The sequence below is a fragment of the Ostrea edulis genome, chromosome 3 (assembly GCF_947568905.1).
Source record: "Ostrea edulis chromosome 3, xbOstEdul1.1, whole genome shotgun sequence".
Taxonomy (NCBI): Eukaryota; Metazoa; Mollusca; class Bivalvia; order Ostreida; family Ostreidae; genus Ostrea; species Ostrea edulis.
Window position 1 is genome coordinate 62461589 of NC_079166.1, and position 14253 is coordinate 62475841.

General features: G+C 35.5%; 1 protein-coding gene and 1 long non-coding RNA gene across 2 annotated transcripts; both read left to right on the top strand.

Annotated features, from left to right (window-relative positions):
- Nucleotides 1–310: 310 nt before the first annotated feature.
- Nucleotides 311–13285, top strand: LOC125677422 (uncharacterized). The gene is made up of 4 exons (XM_048915481.2): nt 311–587; nt 3159–3305; nt 10474–10578; nt 13098–13285. Exons 1-4 carry the CDS (start codon nt 543–545, stop codon nt 13218–13220), a joined length of 420 nt encoding a protein of 139 aa, XP_048771438.2. The 5' UTR covers nt 311–542; the 3' UTR covers nt 13221–13285.
- LOC125674658 (uncharacterized) lies at nt 5823–9313 on the top strand. Its single transcript, XR_008801085.1, has 2 exons — nt 5823–6208; nt 7816–9313. It is a non-coding gene; the product is annotated as an uncharacterized LOC125674658 (long non-coding RNA).
- Nucleotides 13286–14253: the final 968 nt, after the last annotated feature.

Genomic DNA, 14253 nt, shown 5'->3' on the forward strand with positions numbered 1-14253 from the left:
AGATTTACATTTACAGACATGTCATAGGTCCATGTCGTAATCAAACCTGTCAGAATGCAACTCCACAAGTACAAAGGGGAAACCAGAATTGGTGCATTTCATTCCACGAAGTGTTTTGTAGGAATGATATACTTCATTCCGATTCGAACACACCACAGACCACTTCCGTGGGAATCCGGATTAGAATAGGTCCTCGGTACTCCGTGCTTGTCGTAAGAGGCGACTATATGGGGCGGTCCTTCGGATGAGACCGTAAACAACCGAGGCCCCGTGTCACAGTACTTAGGTGTGGCACGATAAAGATCCCTTCCTGCTCAATGGCCATAAGCGCCGAGCACAGGCCTAAATTTTGCAGCTCTTCACATACGAGTGAAAGATTCACGAGAGGGACGTTAAACAATATAAAACCCATCAACAGACAACACCGGCCGAACACAGAATATTGAATCAGAAGCACTAATGATAAGTTCTAATCCGCCATAGAGCATATCGAGATTTCTTATCTCCTGTCAAGTGACTGACTACTCGCGACAAAGAAAAGAATGTTTAGGTGTGTGTCTTCTCTCGCGTTTCTTTGCCTTCTTCAGGTAAGTACCTGCACACGACACTGACCACAGAAGCAGTATTCCTGGTTTACACAATGATGAATCTAGATTTGGTGGCTGTTTCGTTGTCTGTTTAATGTGTCAAGTTAAACCACACAACGTATGGCACAGTTCTCATGATATCACTTGTACATGTACTTCGTTAATGTACGAGAATTTGTTAAAGGTCCATTTTTATCTCAAAAATGACATCACAATATTTTGCAAGAAGAACTAAAAAAAAAAAAAAAAAAAAAAAAAAAATTTGTAGAAATAATTTTGAGTTATCTATAGCTGCAACGCTTTGAAATTGAAGTCATTTTGACGTTTTAGCCCTTAATAAAATGTTTGTCTGAAGGACAATATATTAAATTGGTACCCCGCCGATTGGTGGCTACACACAAACATAAGAGATGCGAAGTCAACAGGGTACCAGTTTAAGCAAATGAGAACAGGGAATTATTTCATAATTACTATCGTATCCAATGTGTTTGTAAACATCTGAAAAACGTATTGTGATTTTCTAGTTATGATCTTTAATTTCGCCACCTTTTTGGAGCATGCAAAATTCCATCAATATCTTAGACCCTATGCCTTTAATGTGCAAATTATTTAAACCCTTTAAACCTTCATATAAACTGCTAGTATTTATGTACATGTGCTTGTTTCTCAACTGATCATTTTGAAATAATTGGTCCATGAATTACGAAACTTAATGGTATCAATATATATATATATATATATATATATATATATATATATATATATATATATATATATATATCTATCTATCTATCTATCTATCTATCTATCTATCTATCTATCTATCTATCTATCTATCTATCTATCTATATATATATACTACTACTACTACTACTACTACTACTACTACTCAAAAGATAAGGATCATAGATATTTTTCTGTTTAAAAAATTAATAACTGCATAACTGGAAATATTGTGTCCAAGTGAAATCAAAAACGTCTTCAACAAACTTGCACGTGCATTTCATGCCATGGGAAATGCGTATCTCATCACAATTTATGCTTTTGCTACCATTGCACGATTTTCACTCAGGCATCGGTGTCTGATTCTTTCTAAAATTTCAAACTCACTTGAGTGTTTACACTACGTTTATCAACACAATGCCCCCTCAACGTGTAAGGTGTCGCCTGACGACAGAACAACTGGGCAGATGTATTGGAATGCTTGACGCTGGCTCTTCACAACGTGACGTTGCAAATGCACTAAACGTCAGCCAGAGCGTTGTAAACAGGGCCTGGAACCGACAGCAAACTTTTGGTACACCAGCACACCGACATGGGGGTGGTCGTCAGAGGTCGACAACCCAACGCCAAGACCATTTTGTGGCTCTTCAGGCACGACGCCATCCCTTCTGGACAGCAACCAGCCTACGTAACAACCTCCTGAACGCCTCGGGGGTGAATGTGTCCACTCAGACGACACGGAATCGGCTTCACAATGCAGGTCTCAACTCGAGAAGGGCATGTGTTCGAGTCCCTCTGACTGTTCGACACCGGCGGGAGCGATTGGACTGGGCTGAAGATCATGTCACTTGGACTCAGAACGATTGGGTTCAAGTTCTGTTCACCGATGAGTCCAGGTATTGTTTGGACTTTACAGACAGGAGGCACCGAGTGTGGCGACGACAACGTGAACGTTTCTATGATGCCAATATCAGTGAACATGGCCGTTATGGTGGTGGTTCCATCATGGTCTGGGGTGGAATCAGCAGGGATGGAAGAACAGATCTTCATGTCCTAGAGAGAGGAACAATGACGGGGGTGCGGTACCGGGATGAGATCCTCGATGTTTACGTCAGACCCTACGCTGGTGCTGTTGGTCCTGAGTTCATACTGATGGATGATAACGCCCGTCCTCATCGCGCCAGGGTGGTGGAGCATTACCTTCAGCAGGAGACAATTGTCCGTATGGACTGGCCAGCGCGCTCGCCGGACTTGAACCCGATTGAACATGTATGGAACATGCTGTAGGTTGCCCTTTCACGCCGTAGAGCACAACCCACGACTTTGGCAAAGCTCGGAAACGCCCTCGTGGAAGAGGAACAACCTTCCCATTGGAAACATCCGGGTGCTTATTGACAGCATGGCTCGACGTTGTCAAGCCGTCATTGATGCATGGGGAGGCCATACCCGGTATTGACACTTCGTCGACTAAGTGTAATGATGGACTATCCCCAAAAACTGTGTAATTCTTTCTCTGGTTTGCTGTTAACTTTTTGTAATGAAATGCCTTTTTTGGTGTTGTTATCAGATTTCAAGCATAAAAGTTCATGCCGCTCATAGGTAACCATCGAAGTAAAATGATTGTATAGAAGTCTTGATAATGATGGTGTACCGTATTCAGAAATATTTTCACCCTCGTTTTACTTTAATCTCTCCATTCTCATCATTCATATTTCTGCCTGTCATTAAAGTGTGTTGACCATAAAGAGAATTCAAGACAAGGTGTTCTCTTATTTCATTAACATTATTTCTGCACTAGAATAGTAAAAGCGAAATAAGTAACTAAATTTAGATTTGTTATTTATGAAGTGTTTAGGAATCTTTACGACTTCTCCTACTTCTCCTGCCACCACCACCACGACACGACGACACAACCACCACCATACCCGCCACCCACACACCACAAGGGAGCCCTTTGAAAAAGCCCAGGCCGTTTTCCAGTATGACCACTATAGCGTAAGTACATTAGATCGTTCATACTTAGGGGGCAAACTTCATACAACGCGTAAGTAAAACCACTTAAATTACTTTGGAAGGATAGGATGAATACGCCTGACGTCAATATCTGTGAACGTGCGTGGTCATTTTAAACGTGCAGCATCACAGATCATAGAATTGTCGTTTTTCCCATTAAAATTGAAATTATAATTCGAGGATGTATTTGCAAAACGACTTTATCTGTCTCGGATCATTTAAGTTCGACCCCGACTTTGTAAATTTGTTTGGAGGTTTTCTAAGAAAGGAAATAATTGTCATATAATGGAAACGGCGGGACATAATTGTTTCACATTTGGCATATTTATTTATTTATTTTAACCAAATGTTATCAATATTTTCACTTTAAGTTACATATTCGTCCATGCTGTCCCATATCAGACACACATTGCCACTAGCAAAAACATTAGTCATTTACATCACAACAACTCGATCGTGACTACTGGGGGCGAACAGCTGGAAGTCACGTGAGCGATCCCTGCCTGAATCCGGGCGAAGTGTCATCAGTTATGTTTAAATGAAATATCATTTGTCCACCCCCTCCCCATTACAGCGCACCATTTTGACCTATGAATGGTAGAAAAAGAAAACAAATGTTTTGAAAAAAGTGGAATGAGTAAGGAATTTTCTTTTTCAAATAAAACACATTTTTGGCAAACTTTTTAAAAAAGTTGCCATATGGCTTCAGCAAAGATAAGTTCTGTATATATATTTTTTAAAAATTCTTGAGAAAAATAGCTATTCATCTTTTTTTTCCCAGACCAACAGATATTATATTCAGGCCTTATAATTAATGAAATCCTGGTAAAAAAAAAATTGTGGAATCGGTGTGTTCGTGGGGACTTGATTTCGTGGAATCGGTGTGTTTGTGGGGACTTGATTTCGGGGAATCGGTGTGTTTGTGGGGACTTGATTTCGTGGATGACGAGTCCCTCTCCATTAGTATCGTTCAATGTTTTTCTTCTCCGCCGAGAAATTCGTAAATATGTCAATGTCGCGGAAACATCAAAAACTTATACATCAATTAATGATTTCTACATCTCATCACATTCATCAATTAATGATTTCTACATCTCAACACATTCATCAATTAATAATTTCTACATCTCATCACATTCATCAATTAATGATTTCTACATCTCATCACATTCATCAATTAATGATTTCTACATCTCATCACATTCATCAATTAATGATTTATATATCTCATTACATTCATCAATTAATTATTTATATATCTCATTACATTCATCAATTAATTACTTATATATCTCATCATATTCATCAATTAATTATTTATATATCTCATCACATTCATCAATTAATGATTTATATATCTCATTACATTCATCAATTAATTATTTATATATCTCATCATATTCATCAATTAATTATTTATATATCTCATCACATTCATCAATTAATGATTTATATATCTAATCACATTCATCAATTAATGATTTATATATCTCATTACATTCATCAATTAATGATTTATATATCTCATTACATTCATCAATTAATGATTTATATATCTCATTACATTCATCAATTAATGATTTATATATCTCATCACATTCATCAATTAATGATTTATATATCTCATTACATTCATCAATTAATGATTTATATATCTCATCACATTCATCAATTAATTATTTATATATCTCATCATATTCATCAATTAATTATTTATATATCTCATCACATTCATCAATTAATGATTTATATATCTCATCACATTCATCAATTAATTATTTATATATCTCATTACATTCATCAATTAATGATTTCTACATCTCATTACATTCATCAATTAATGATTTCTACATCCCATCACATTCATCAATTAATGATTTATATATCTCATTACATTCATCAATTAATGATTTATATATCTCATTACATTCATCAATTAATGATTTATATATCTCATCACATTCATCAATTAATGATTTATATATCTCATCACATTCATCAATTAATGATTTCTACATCTCATTACATTCATCAATTAATGATTTATACATCTCATCACATTCATCAATTAATGATTTATACATCTCATCACATTCATCAATTAATTATTTAAATATCTCATTACATTCATCAATTAATTATTTATATATCTCATCACATTCATCAATTAATTATTTATATATCTCATCACATTCATCAATTAATGATTTCTACATCCCATCACATTCATCAATTGCTTATTTATATATCTCGTCACATTCGTCTATTCGAAAGCAAGTAGAGCTGATATCGTCGCTACTTCTAATTTCAAGAATACAGTGGATGAAAGATATGTAATTGGCATAAGTTGGTATTAAGATATTTCAGGAAGGGTGTATAGAGAAGCACTGTGACACATAGAAGCAACAGACACCCATAATGAAAGCGGAAAAATACAAAGGACTAAGACCATGTTTATCAAAATTCGGCCTAACGTCCAAAGTGAATAATTTTTTGTTAGAAATATTCTCTAACATGTTCTTGTCCTATAATGTACTGGTTTTTATATGTAGAGTTCGTGAAAGAACACTATTTTTAGGTTTACATTACTAGTATAAATCCTATAATTTGCTCTACTTTTTAAGATTGCGTCATACAACGACGCTATATATTATTAGAAGTGGTAACGTATTGTAAAACATAATTATGCAATGAGCGGTTTAATATATAATAAGATCTTGAAAAAGAAATTTTCTTTCAAAATACGCAATAAGGTTATTTTACTTATAGCCCGAATGGCACACCATATTTTTCAATCCTTCATTCGGCCATTTTCACACGCCGCGCCGTTAGCCTGTTTGTGCTGTTCGTGGAAGTTGCAGAGGATGTACTCATCGCATTTCAACGTAAGTTTTAGAAATATGAATATACTTCACCTCTACTCGTTAAACTGTATAACCAAATAGGTGTACCAATTGCTCTTAAAAATAATAAACAAGTCGCATGGAACGAATAGTATGGTGCGCCTGTGGTGTGTTGACAAACACGTAATATTCACGCATTGGGCTGTTGGAAATCCCACAACAAATCTGTTAACTGTTGTCAACATATATTTATTGTTTATCTATTATAATTATATATTGTTAAGATTTAAAATTGTATGTATATCAGCTGATCAGAAAAATCAGCTGTTTCACGATCATGTCATTTTCAATTCCAAGTGCATGACCTTCTCGGGTCTATTTGAATTTTCTTACATGATGTTTGACTCACTTCACACTTTGAACTTTCCATGTATCATTGTATGGTCTAAAAAGTATTTGTATAGGTTAAAGAGACATATAATTGTATATAGATGTATATTTCCATAATGGTATATGTCTCTGGGGTAACATGTAGGCCTGTGGGGGTTATAGGTTGAATAATTTTCGAATGATTTGGTATTCTAGTATTCTACTATGTTTAAACTTAACTTAGTGATTATTTAGTAATCAAATAAAAGTTATATGATGAATCGATACATTTCTTCAATTTACTGTAAACAAAAACTGTTTCTGTGGTTTGGAATCTGTCTGGTATTAGTGCATAATAAATAACTTCATAAGTCAATAAATATATTCTTGTTGTAGTGATGACATTTGCAAAATCTGTGAGAATAGAAAAAAATGTGTTAGGGTCAACAGAAATTTTTAATTAGGGTAGGTCGGGAAAGTGGAAACCAATTAACATATATATATTTTTTGGCCTTACGCGGAAACATGGATTAGAAAAGTCGGAATGATTTTTACATTCAATAATTTTTAAATACTTAAAAGCACCATTAAGCCAGGAAAATCATAAGAACAGTTTGGTTTTATAATTTAAATATGCCTTATTTCAAGATAAATTGTAAACATGTCAAACTTAATTTCAACAATTACACTTACAACTTACATGCCTGCATTGGGATTAGATATAGAATCACTCAGAGAATGTTGAATTTCATGGGTACTACCATGATTTAAGCATATATTTTTTTGTTAGCTTATCTCCTTTATATTATTGAATATTAAATTTTTCCATACATCTACCACAAGAAAGAGCATGAAAGATAAAAAATATTTTGTGAAATTGCTGATAATTGTGAAGTAAGATACATGTAATATATCAACATTAGCTACAACAAAAATTATTAGATGGGGAATCAAATTCAAATGAAATGTTTGTGTATATAATTATTTATGCAGAAATGTACATGTAGCTAAACTGTCCTCTATTGTTTAGTTGGAGACATGTCAATCTCCCACCGAATACATAAATGTAATTTTTCTGAATTCTGTATCAATGAAAATACACGAGGGCATGCAAGTACAACTTTTATATGAATATTATAATACAGGGGTTCGTGTTTGCCCAACTATCTATTTTGTATTGCTTGTAGGAGTTATGAGATTGATCACTGTTTGTTATCTTCACCTTTCATTTATGATATAGTTTTGATAATGATATAATACTGGAGTAATTTGAATTTCAGGATGATATAATATGTACAGCAAAAATTGATGGCAAGGGTGACATGAATCAGATTGACAAGAATCCATATTCCTACTCCTCAATAATGCTATCATCACTGCCATCAGATTCATCAATGATAGTGGCATCAGTGACACATGCGGATAAGTGTTGGACATCACTGAAGGAATAGCTTCCTTGTTGTGCCTGCCAATAGCAAGGTACCAGATTATACAGCAGTTATGTGGAAACAGATTCCCACAATAGGGGGACCAGATTGACACCTACATTGTACAGTATCAGGCAGTTATATCAGAACTGGAAAAACTGGATCCAAACAAGACTATATTGCTTGGAAGAAACATGTCGACTCTGAAGTTTAACCCTTATTAACCCATGGCACTTCTATGTCATTTGAAATATACCTGTGGAGGTTTTTAAAGTGGTTTTTTTTGGGGGGGGGGTTATTATTTGAAAGAATTCATATTTGATGATTTAAATGAAAATCTGCATGTTGAATTATGAATGTCATAATGTACTTTTTGAATGATGAAAAGTGTAGAGTCAAAAGTTATCAAATTGTCAAAAACACTGGTCAGGTCTGAATTCATCATCTTGGACACCTTGCATTTGGAATTATGATCTCTATGAAGAAATGCTGAAAATCTTGCAAAAGAGGAAATGACAAGTTGGGGTCCAAGGCACTTGCATATATGCATGAGAAGGTGTTCTATCCAGGCTTGAGGTCAATTACATAGCAATGTAACGCCTTACATTACCTAGAAAATTTCACATTACCATTACTCCTATTTTGAAATATAATGTATTACATTACTTGAGAGTGAATTTACATTACACATTTACATAACATACTGTCAGATATTAAAGAAATGGCAGAAAAATTATTTCTGTATTATGATTTTTAATTATACATTAACATAAGTACACAAAATATTCAGCAATGTTAGGAAACATATCTATTAAGTTATTCATTGCATTTGATTGTCATCAATGTTTCAAATGCTTCAGTCAATCACTAATAAAATGAATTATTCTAAATCTTCGAAATATCATCAAATATTTGAAGTAGTGTAAATGTAATGAAAAATAATTTTTAGTACAGTATGCATTACATTACCATTACTTGTAATGCAAAAATGGTCCATTACACCCCCATTACATTGAAACTGGTTGTCATTTAATTACCATTACCCCAGGCCTGGTTCTGTTGAGAGTTATTGAAATTCTCTGTAGAGACTTTGTCTCAGGAAGTGGCCGAGATTGGTGGTGACAATTTTGTTGGATGTGAATTTACTGACACACATGTCTACACTTGCTACACAATATAGCATGTGGTGGTTTCAACAAGAAAGTTCTTACTCTGCAGGAAATGAGGAATAGCTAATGGATTCACATTTTTTCTGACTTTTCTTCTGTACATTAGATGCATTGGAAAAACTTTCCTTTCCATTATCTTTTGCTGGTTCATTCTTTGAAATAAAATCAAGTCCGAAAATAAAGTATTTTGGTTTGGGTTTTTTTAATGAATTTTAAAAAATGTAATCTGTAATCCTTGCATATTTTGTTGGTGTTCTGTGATTGCTATTTTTATTTGTATTCAGGTATAATTTCATCTTCAGTATCTTGAAAGAAATTAATTTTTCAATAACGCCAAGAAAAATGTAGTTAACAGTATTATTTAAAAAAAAAAATTATTGACACGTGTAGGAATTGAACCCGGATCTCCCGATCGAAGGACGGGCTCTCTACCACTAAGCTATGACATTTCTGACGTCACACGCTTAAAAATCCTTCATATGTTTACTTGTCCTAGTTAACGTTATACTTTCGATATATCGGCAATAGTTTTAGTTATATCAATGCATGTTCTATAAATTCTTTTCATTTTGATCTTAGTAATTCTGTTGGTGTCGTCTAAATAAAAACTTTCTATAGCATTGAAGGTCCGATTTGTTTACGCATCAAAATTCTCTAGCTTTTAGAATTCCTGCACAAACTTATGATAAAAACACCACATAGGGGTGTATTCTGCATGGAAATGATGTAGACTCCACATAAGTATGTTGTTTTAATTTTTCAAAGCAACATAATTAATAAAATACCCACAACTCTCACAAAAATAAATAATTCCGGATTGCTCTCGATTTAATTCAAAGTTGATATTCATCAACAGCACACCTTTCGATCCAAAAAATCGTTCGTGCAAAATTTATTTGTATTGATATATTTTGATAGACTACAGTCAGTTTCTGGATCGAAGGTCGTGTTTTATATGAATTATATGACTAAATTTGAAAAAAGTGGATATTTCTGCAGAAAACCAGACCGATACCGGTTTTGTCTTGTATAGAATTCCACAAGCTGACGTTTTGGCGGGGAAATCTTGGCACGTCGCGATGGTATAAAGATTATATTATCAAATGATAACAATTTTATTTCAATTCATTCTGCTTTATTTTTTAACACACCACAGGGCCGATATAGCTAAACATGGTCTTAGTCCTTTGCATAAAATATAATTAAACACCATTGTTAAATTCCCATCTGTTTCAGATCTTGGTCCTTTGAGTGCTTGATATGAAATTTGAGCAATATCTGTTGATGTTAGCAAAACTGGCGGAAAAATAACGGAGATGTAATTTAATTTTTGTTATTGCAGCACATTATGGTTTACAAGGATGAACGTGCGACCTGTTACGTTTATGCGGTTCACCCCGACGATCGACATCTCGTGCATACAGAAAGTGGACTATTTTCTCTTGAGGTATTTCGATCTCATTTTTTGAAATAATGTCAGCTTGAGTAGAATTAGTGATTTGTAGATGTGTATTAACAATAGACTACTAACCACCCTCACCCCTTCCCTTGCCCATCCCGGCAATCTAAGTTTTACTCATTACATGTATCAATATCCCAACAGTTTTGCCGATGTTAAGGATAAGTTTGTGGCAATGGTCAGTTGTCTCTCAAAGAACGTCTAAGGATTGTCCAAAGATCTCTCAAAGAACGCCCAACGATCTCTCAAACAACGCCCAAGGATCGCCCAACGATCTTTCAAACAACGCCCAAGGATCGGTCGAAAATTTCCCAACGATCTCTCAAAACACACCCAACGATCTCTAAGATCTCCCACTAATCTTTTAAAAGTCTTTCAAAAAGCATAATTTTTTCTGAACACCTTAGTGGTATCTCTTGGTTGCACCTAATATCTTACCAATCGCCAGTATAGCGTTCTCAGTGATCTCCCTTGATCGCAAAGCAGCTGCTCAGCAGGCCATTGAGGTCGCTACAAAAAGCTATATGTGTACACCAATTGTCGAAGGACCTTACAGAGTGCGCTCTTTAATTAAGAGCCTATATCGCTCAGCGAGGTGGGCAGATCGCCATGAAACGTGACAGCATCACATAACGATCATCCCTTAACATTTATTCAGAAACGGAATTTTCGAGGTTTTCCGAAGATCGCTGAGATATCAAACAAATTTTAAATTCCCTTAAGATGCCTCAAAGATTCTCATGCGTGTGAAGCTTAATGGGTCTCAACTGTTATAATTAAAGCAAATCGAAAACAAGAGAAATGGATAGAATTTTAAATCTGATTTCCATCATCTTGACGACAAATGATAAAAACCAGTTACAGAAACCAGTCATAGCATAAAGCATAACTAGCTGCAATAATGTAGCCCTCTCTAATTGGGGGGGGGGGGGGGGGGGGGGGGGGGGGGGGTACAACTCCTTGGGATCTCCGTAATGGTGCAAATGCTGGAGTGATGATATTCTATGTTTCTTAGTCAATATATGAATTTATAACCTGCATCTTCCGATTTGTGAGCCTCTGTTCTACCGTTTTCAACAATTTCGATATATTCCAATTTCTCGATTCATATTTGTGCGCCATGTTTGATGTACTGAAGTTTCAACTTTCGATTGTCAAGTTATTTGCATATACCATATAAGGTAGTATTTACATCAATAGACAAGTACGGAGGATAAAGCTATTTCGTTGGTATTAAAAAGGTTTAGATTTAATATCAAGTTAAAAAACGAACAGCAGAATGTAAATTCTTTATGCAACCATATGATTTTCCTTTCTTTGTCGGAGTGGCTCGTGTAACTACATATTCGCGCAGATTGTCAATGTTTAGGTTTCTCAGTTCACAAGCATGGCGGAGCAGCTAGACGAAGAAGTTTGCATACTGTACATGATGTTTAATGAAAAACACCTTTATTACACATGCCCAAGCACAAAGTTGGTGCCGGTACTCCTTTTGGTGTAAACAACATTTGGGACTAATACACGGAGCTTTTCATCGGTTATTCATAGAATTATTTTGCACCATTATGGAGATCCTATGGAATTGTAGCCCTATCCCGAAAATGTCAGAATAAAAAAATCGGATAGGGATACATTATTGCAGTTAAGCATATACATGTAGATAGATGCATTCAACTCAAACTGTCTTTGGTTTATATAGATGTACAGTAACACAAGGTTATAGCGAATCTCCAGGGACAGAAAAAGCAGTTCGTTATAACCAAACTTCATTATACAGTAACACATGGTTATATCGAACCTCCAGGGACAGCAAAAGCAGTTCCTTATCCGAACTTCATTATACAGTAAAAGACGGACATAGCGAACCCCAGGGCCAGTAAAAACAGTTCGTTATAACCAAACTTCATTATACAGTAACACATGGTTATATCGAACCTCCAGGGTCAGTAAAAACAGTTCGTTATTACCAAACTTCATTATATCTACTGTGGTGGCCGAGAGGTTAGAGCGTTAGCCCCGCATGCGGAAGGCCGGGGTTCGAATCCCGGCCGCGACAGACTTAAGTCGTTAAAACAGGTAGTGACAGTTCCATCGTCAAACGCTCATCATCAGGTGTGAATGTCTCGGGTCCTCGGAGATGACCTTAAAGCGGATGCCCCGTGTCACAGTAGGTGTGGCACGCTAAAGAATCATCACTGCTCAATGACCGTAAGCGCTGAGCATAGGCCTAAATTTGAAGCCCTTCACCGGTCTTGGTGACGTCTCCATATGAGTGAAAAATTCTCGAGCGAGATACAATCAATCAATCATTATATCTAATAACATTTTCGTTATTTTCCTCTCCATGGGAATAAATATCACTTCACAATATTAGCGTGAATTCGATATAATCGTATTTTACTGTACATGCACGCCCGTTTGGTTGATGTAACATCATATTGAAATATTTCAAGTCTTACGAAAACCGCTACTAATACTTGACATTTAATTTTTTCCCTGTAATTTAGGTAGAGGTTATGAAATTAGCTCTGAACGCCTCTGAACCCTATCTACATGATGACCTAGAAGTGAGGAGTAAAAAGCTATCCCTACTCTGCCCGCGGTCCTTTACTCTCATCAGTCTCAACTGAGCAGAACCACGTGTTATATGATTATATGTAATAAAGCAATATACAACACGTCATATACTATGCTACTTTATCTTGTTGGTTTCTTTTTTCTGTACCCAGAGACATATTATATGTTATATATTTCTCTGCTGTACCATTGTACAACATATTCAGCTAATTTTGTTCGGTGAATTGCGTGATTTTCCCCGCATTATAACTAGCTGCAGATCTGTAGCTCTCAGAGGGGGGTGGGGGTGGGGATATTCGGACAGACCAGAGAGCTACAGATCCACCTCTTGATATGAAAACCTACGATTTACGGCGCGGAAGATATACGGACAATCGCTGCGTATGTCGAGCGAAGTGAGAGGTTTGATTTTAATCAGACTATGTATTCCTGCATCGCCGTCTCAACAATTTGATATAAAACAAAATTCCTAACATATTTCTCCACTATACTTTTTTCCAAACATACAAGGTACCTTCAATTTGCAGGGGCTAAGCCCGTTTTGGGCCCGAACTCTGCGATACCATAGATATAGATAATACATTTATGGTATCACAGAGTTTGGGCCCAATGTGGATATATATACTGACAGTCGATGCAACGCAGCGAGGTGAGAGGTTTGATTTTATCAGACTGAAAATGGACTGGCATCTTCTTATCATATTCGACAATTTTCTAAAGTTTGTAGAAATTTTATGACGCTTAACAGCCGATACAAACAAATAATGTAGCATGAAAAAAAATTGTCAATTGTTGTAACCCAAGAAAGTAATAATTTTCAATAGGCATATTTAAAATTCTGTTCAATAATCGTTTAGTTCAGTTTCATTATAAGTAAATAAATGCACTTAGTTTATTTAACCTTGAAAGTGAAGGTCAAGGTTATACAATGTTGTTTTTGAATCCTTTATAGGAAAATAGAATTAGGGCAATATATTCACCCTGAACAGCATATTTATATTTTCATGAAATGTTACTATTTCTACTAACATCAGTAAAACTATTTCATCAGCAATTAGTACACAGGAAGGGAAAATCGGCGAAGTT

Excerpts from the sequence above, each read along its gene's own strand:
- LOC125677422 (XM_048915481.2), top strand. The coding sequence starts at position 543 with ATGTTTAGGTGTGTGTCTTCTCTCGCGTTTCTTTGCCTTCTTCAG. Across the intron at positions 588-3,158 it reads CGTTTCTTTGCCTTCTTCAG|TGTTTAGGAATCTTTACGAC; the intron begins GTAAGTACCTGC and ends TTATTTATGAAG. Across the intron at positions 10,579-13,097 it reads GTGGACTATTTTCTCTTGAG|GTAGAGGTTATGAAATTAGC; the intron begins GTATTTCGATCT and ends CCTGTAATTTAG.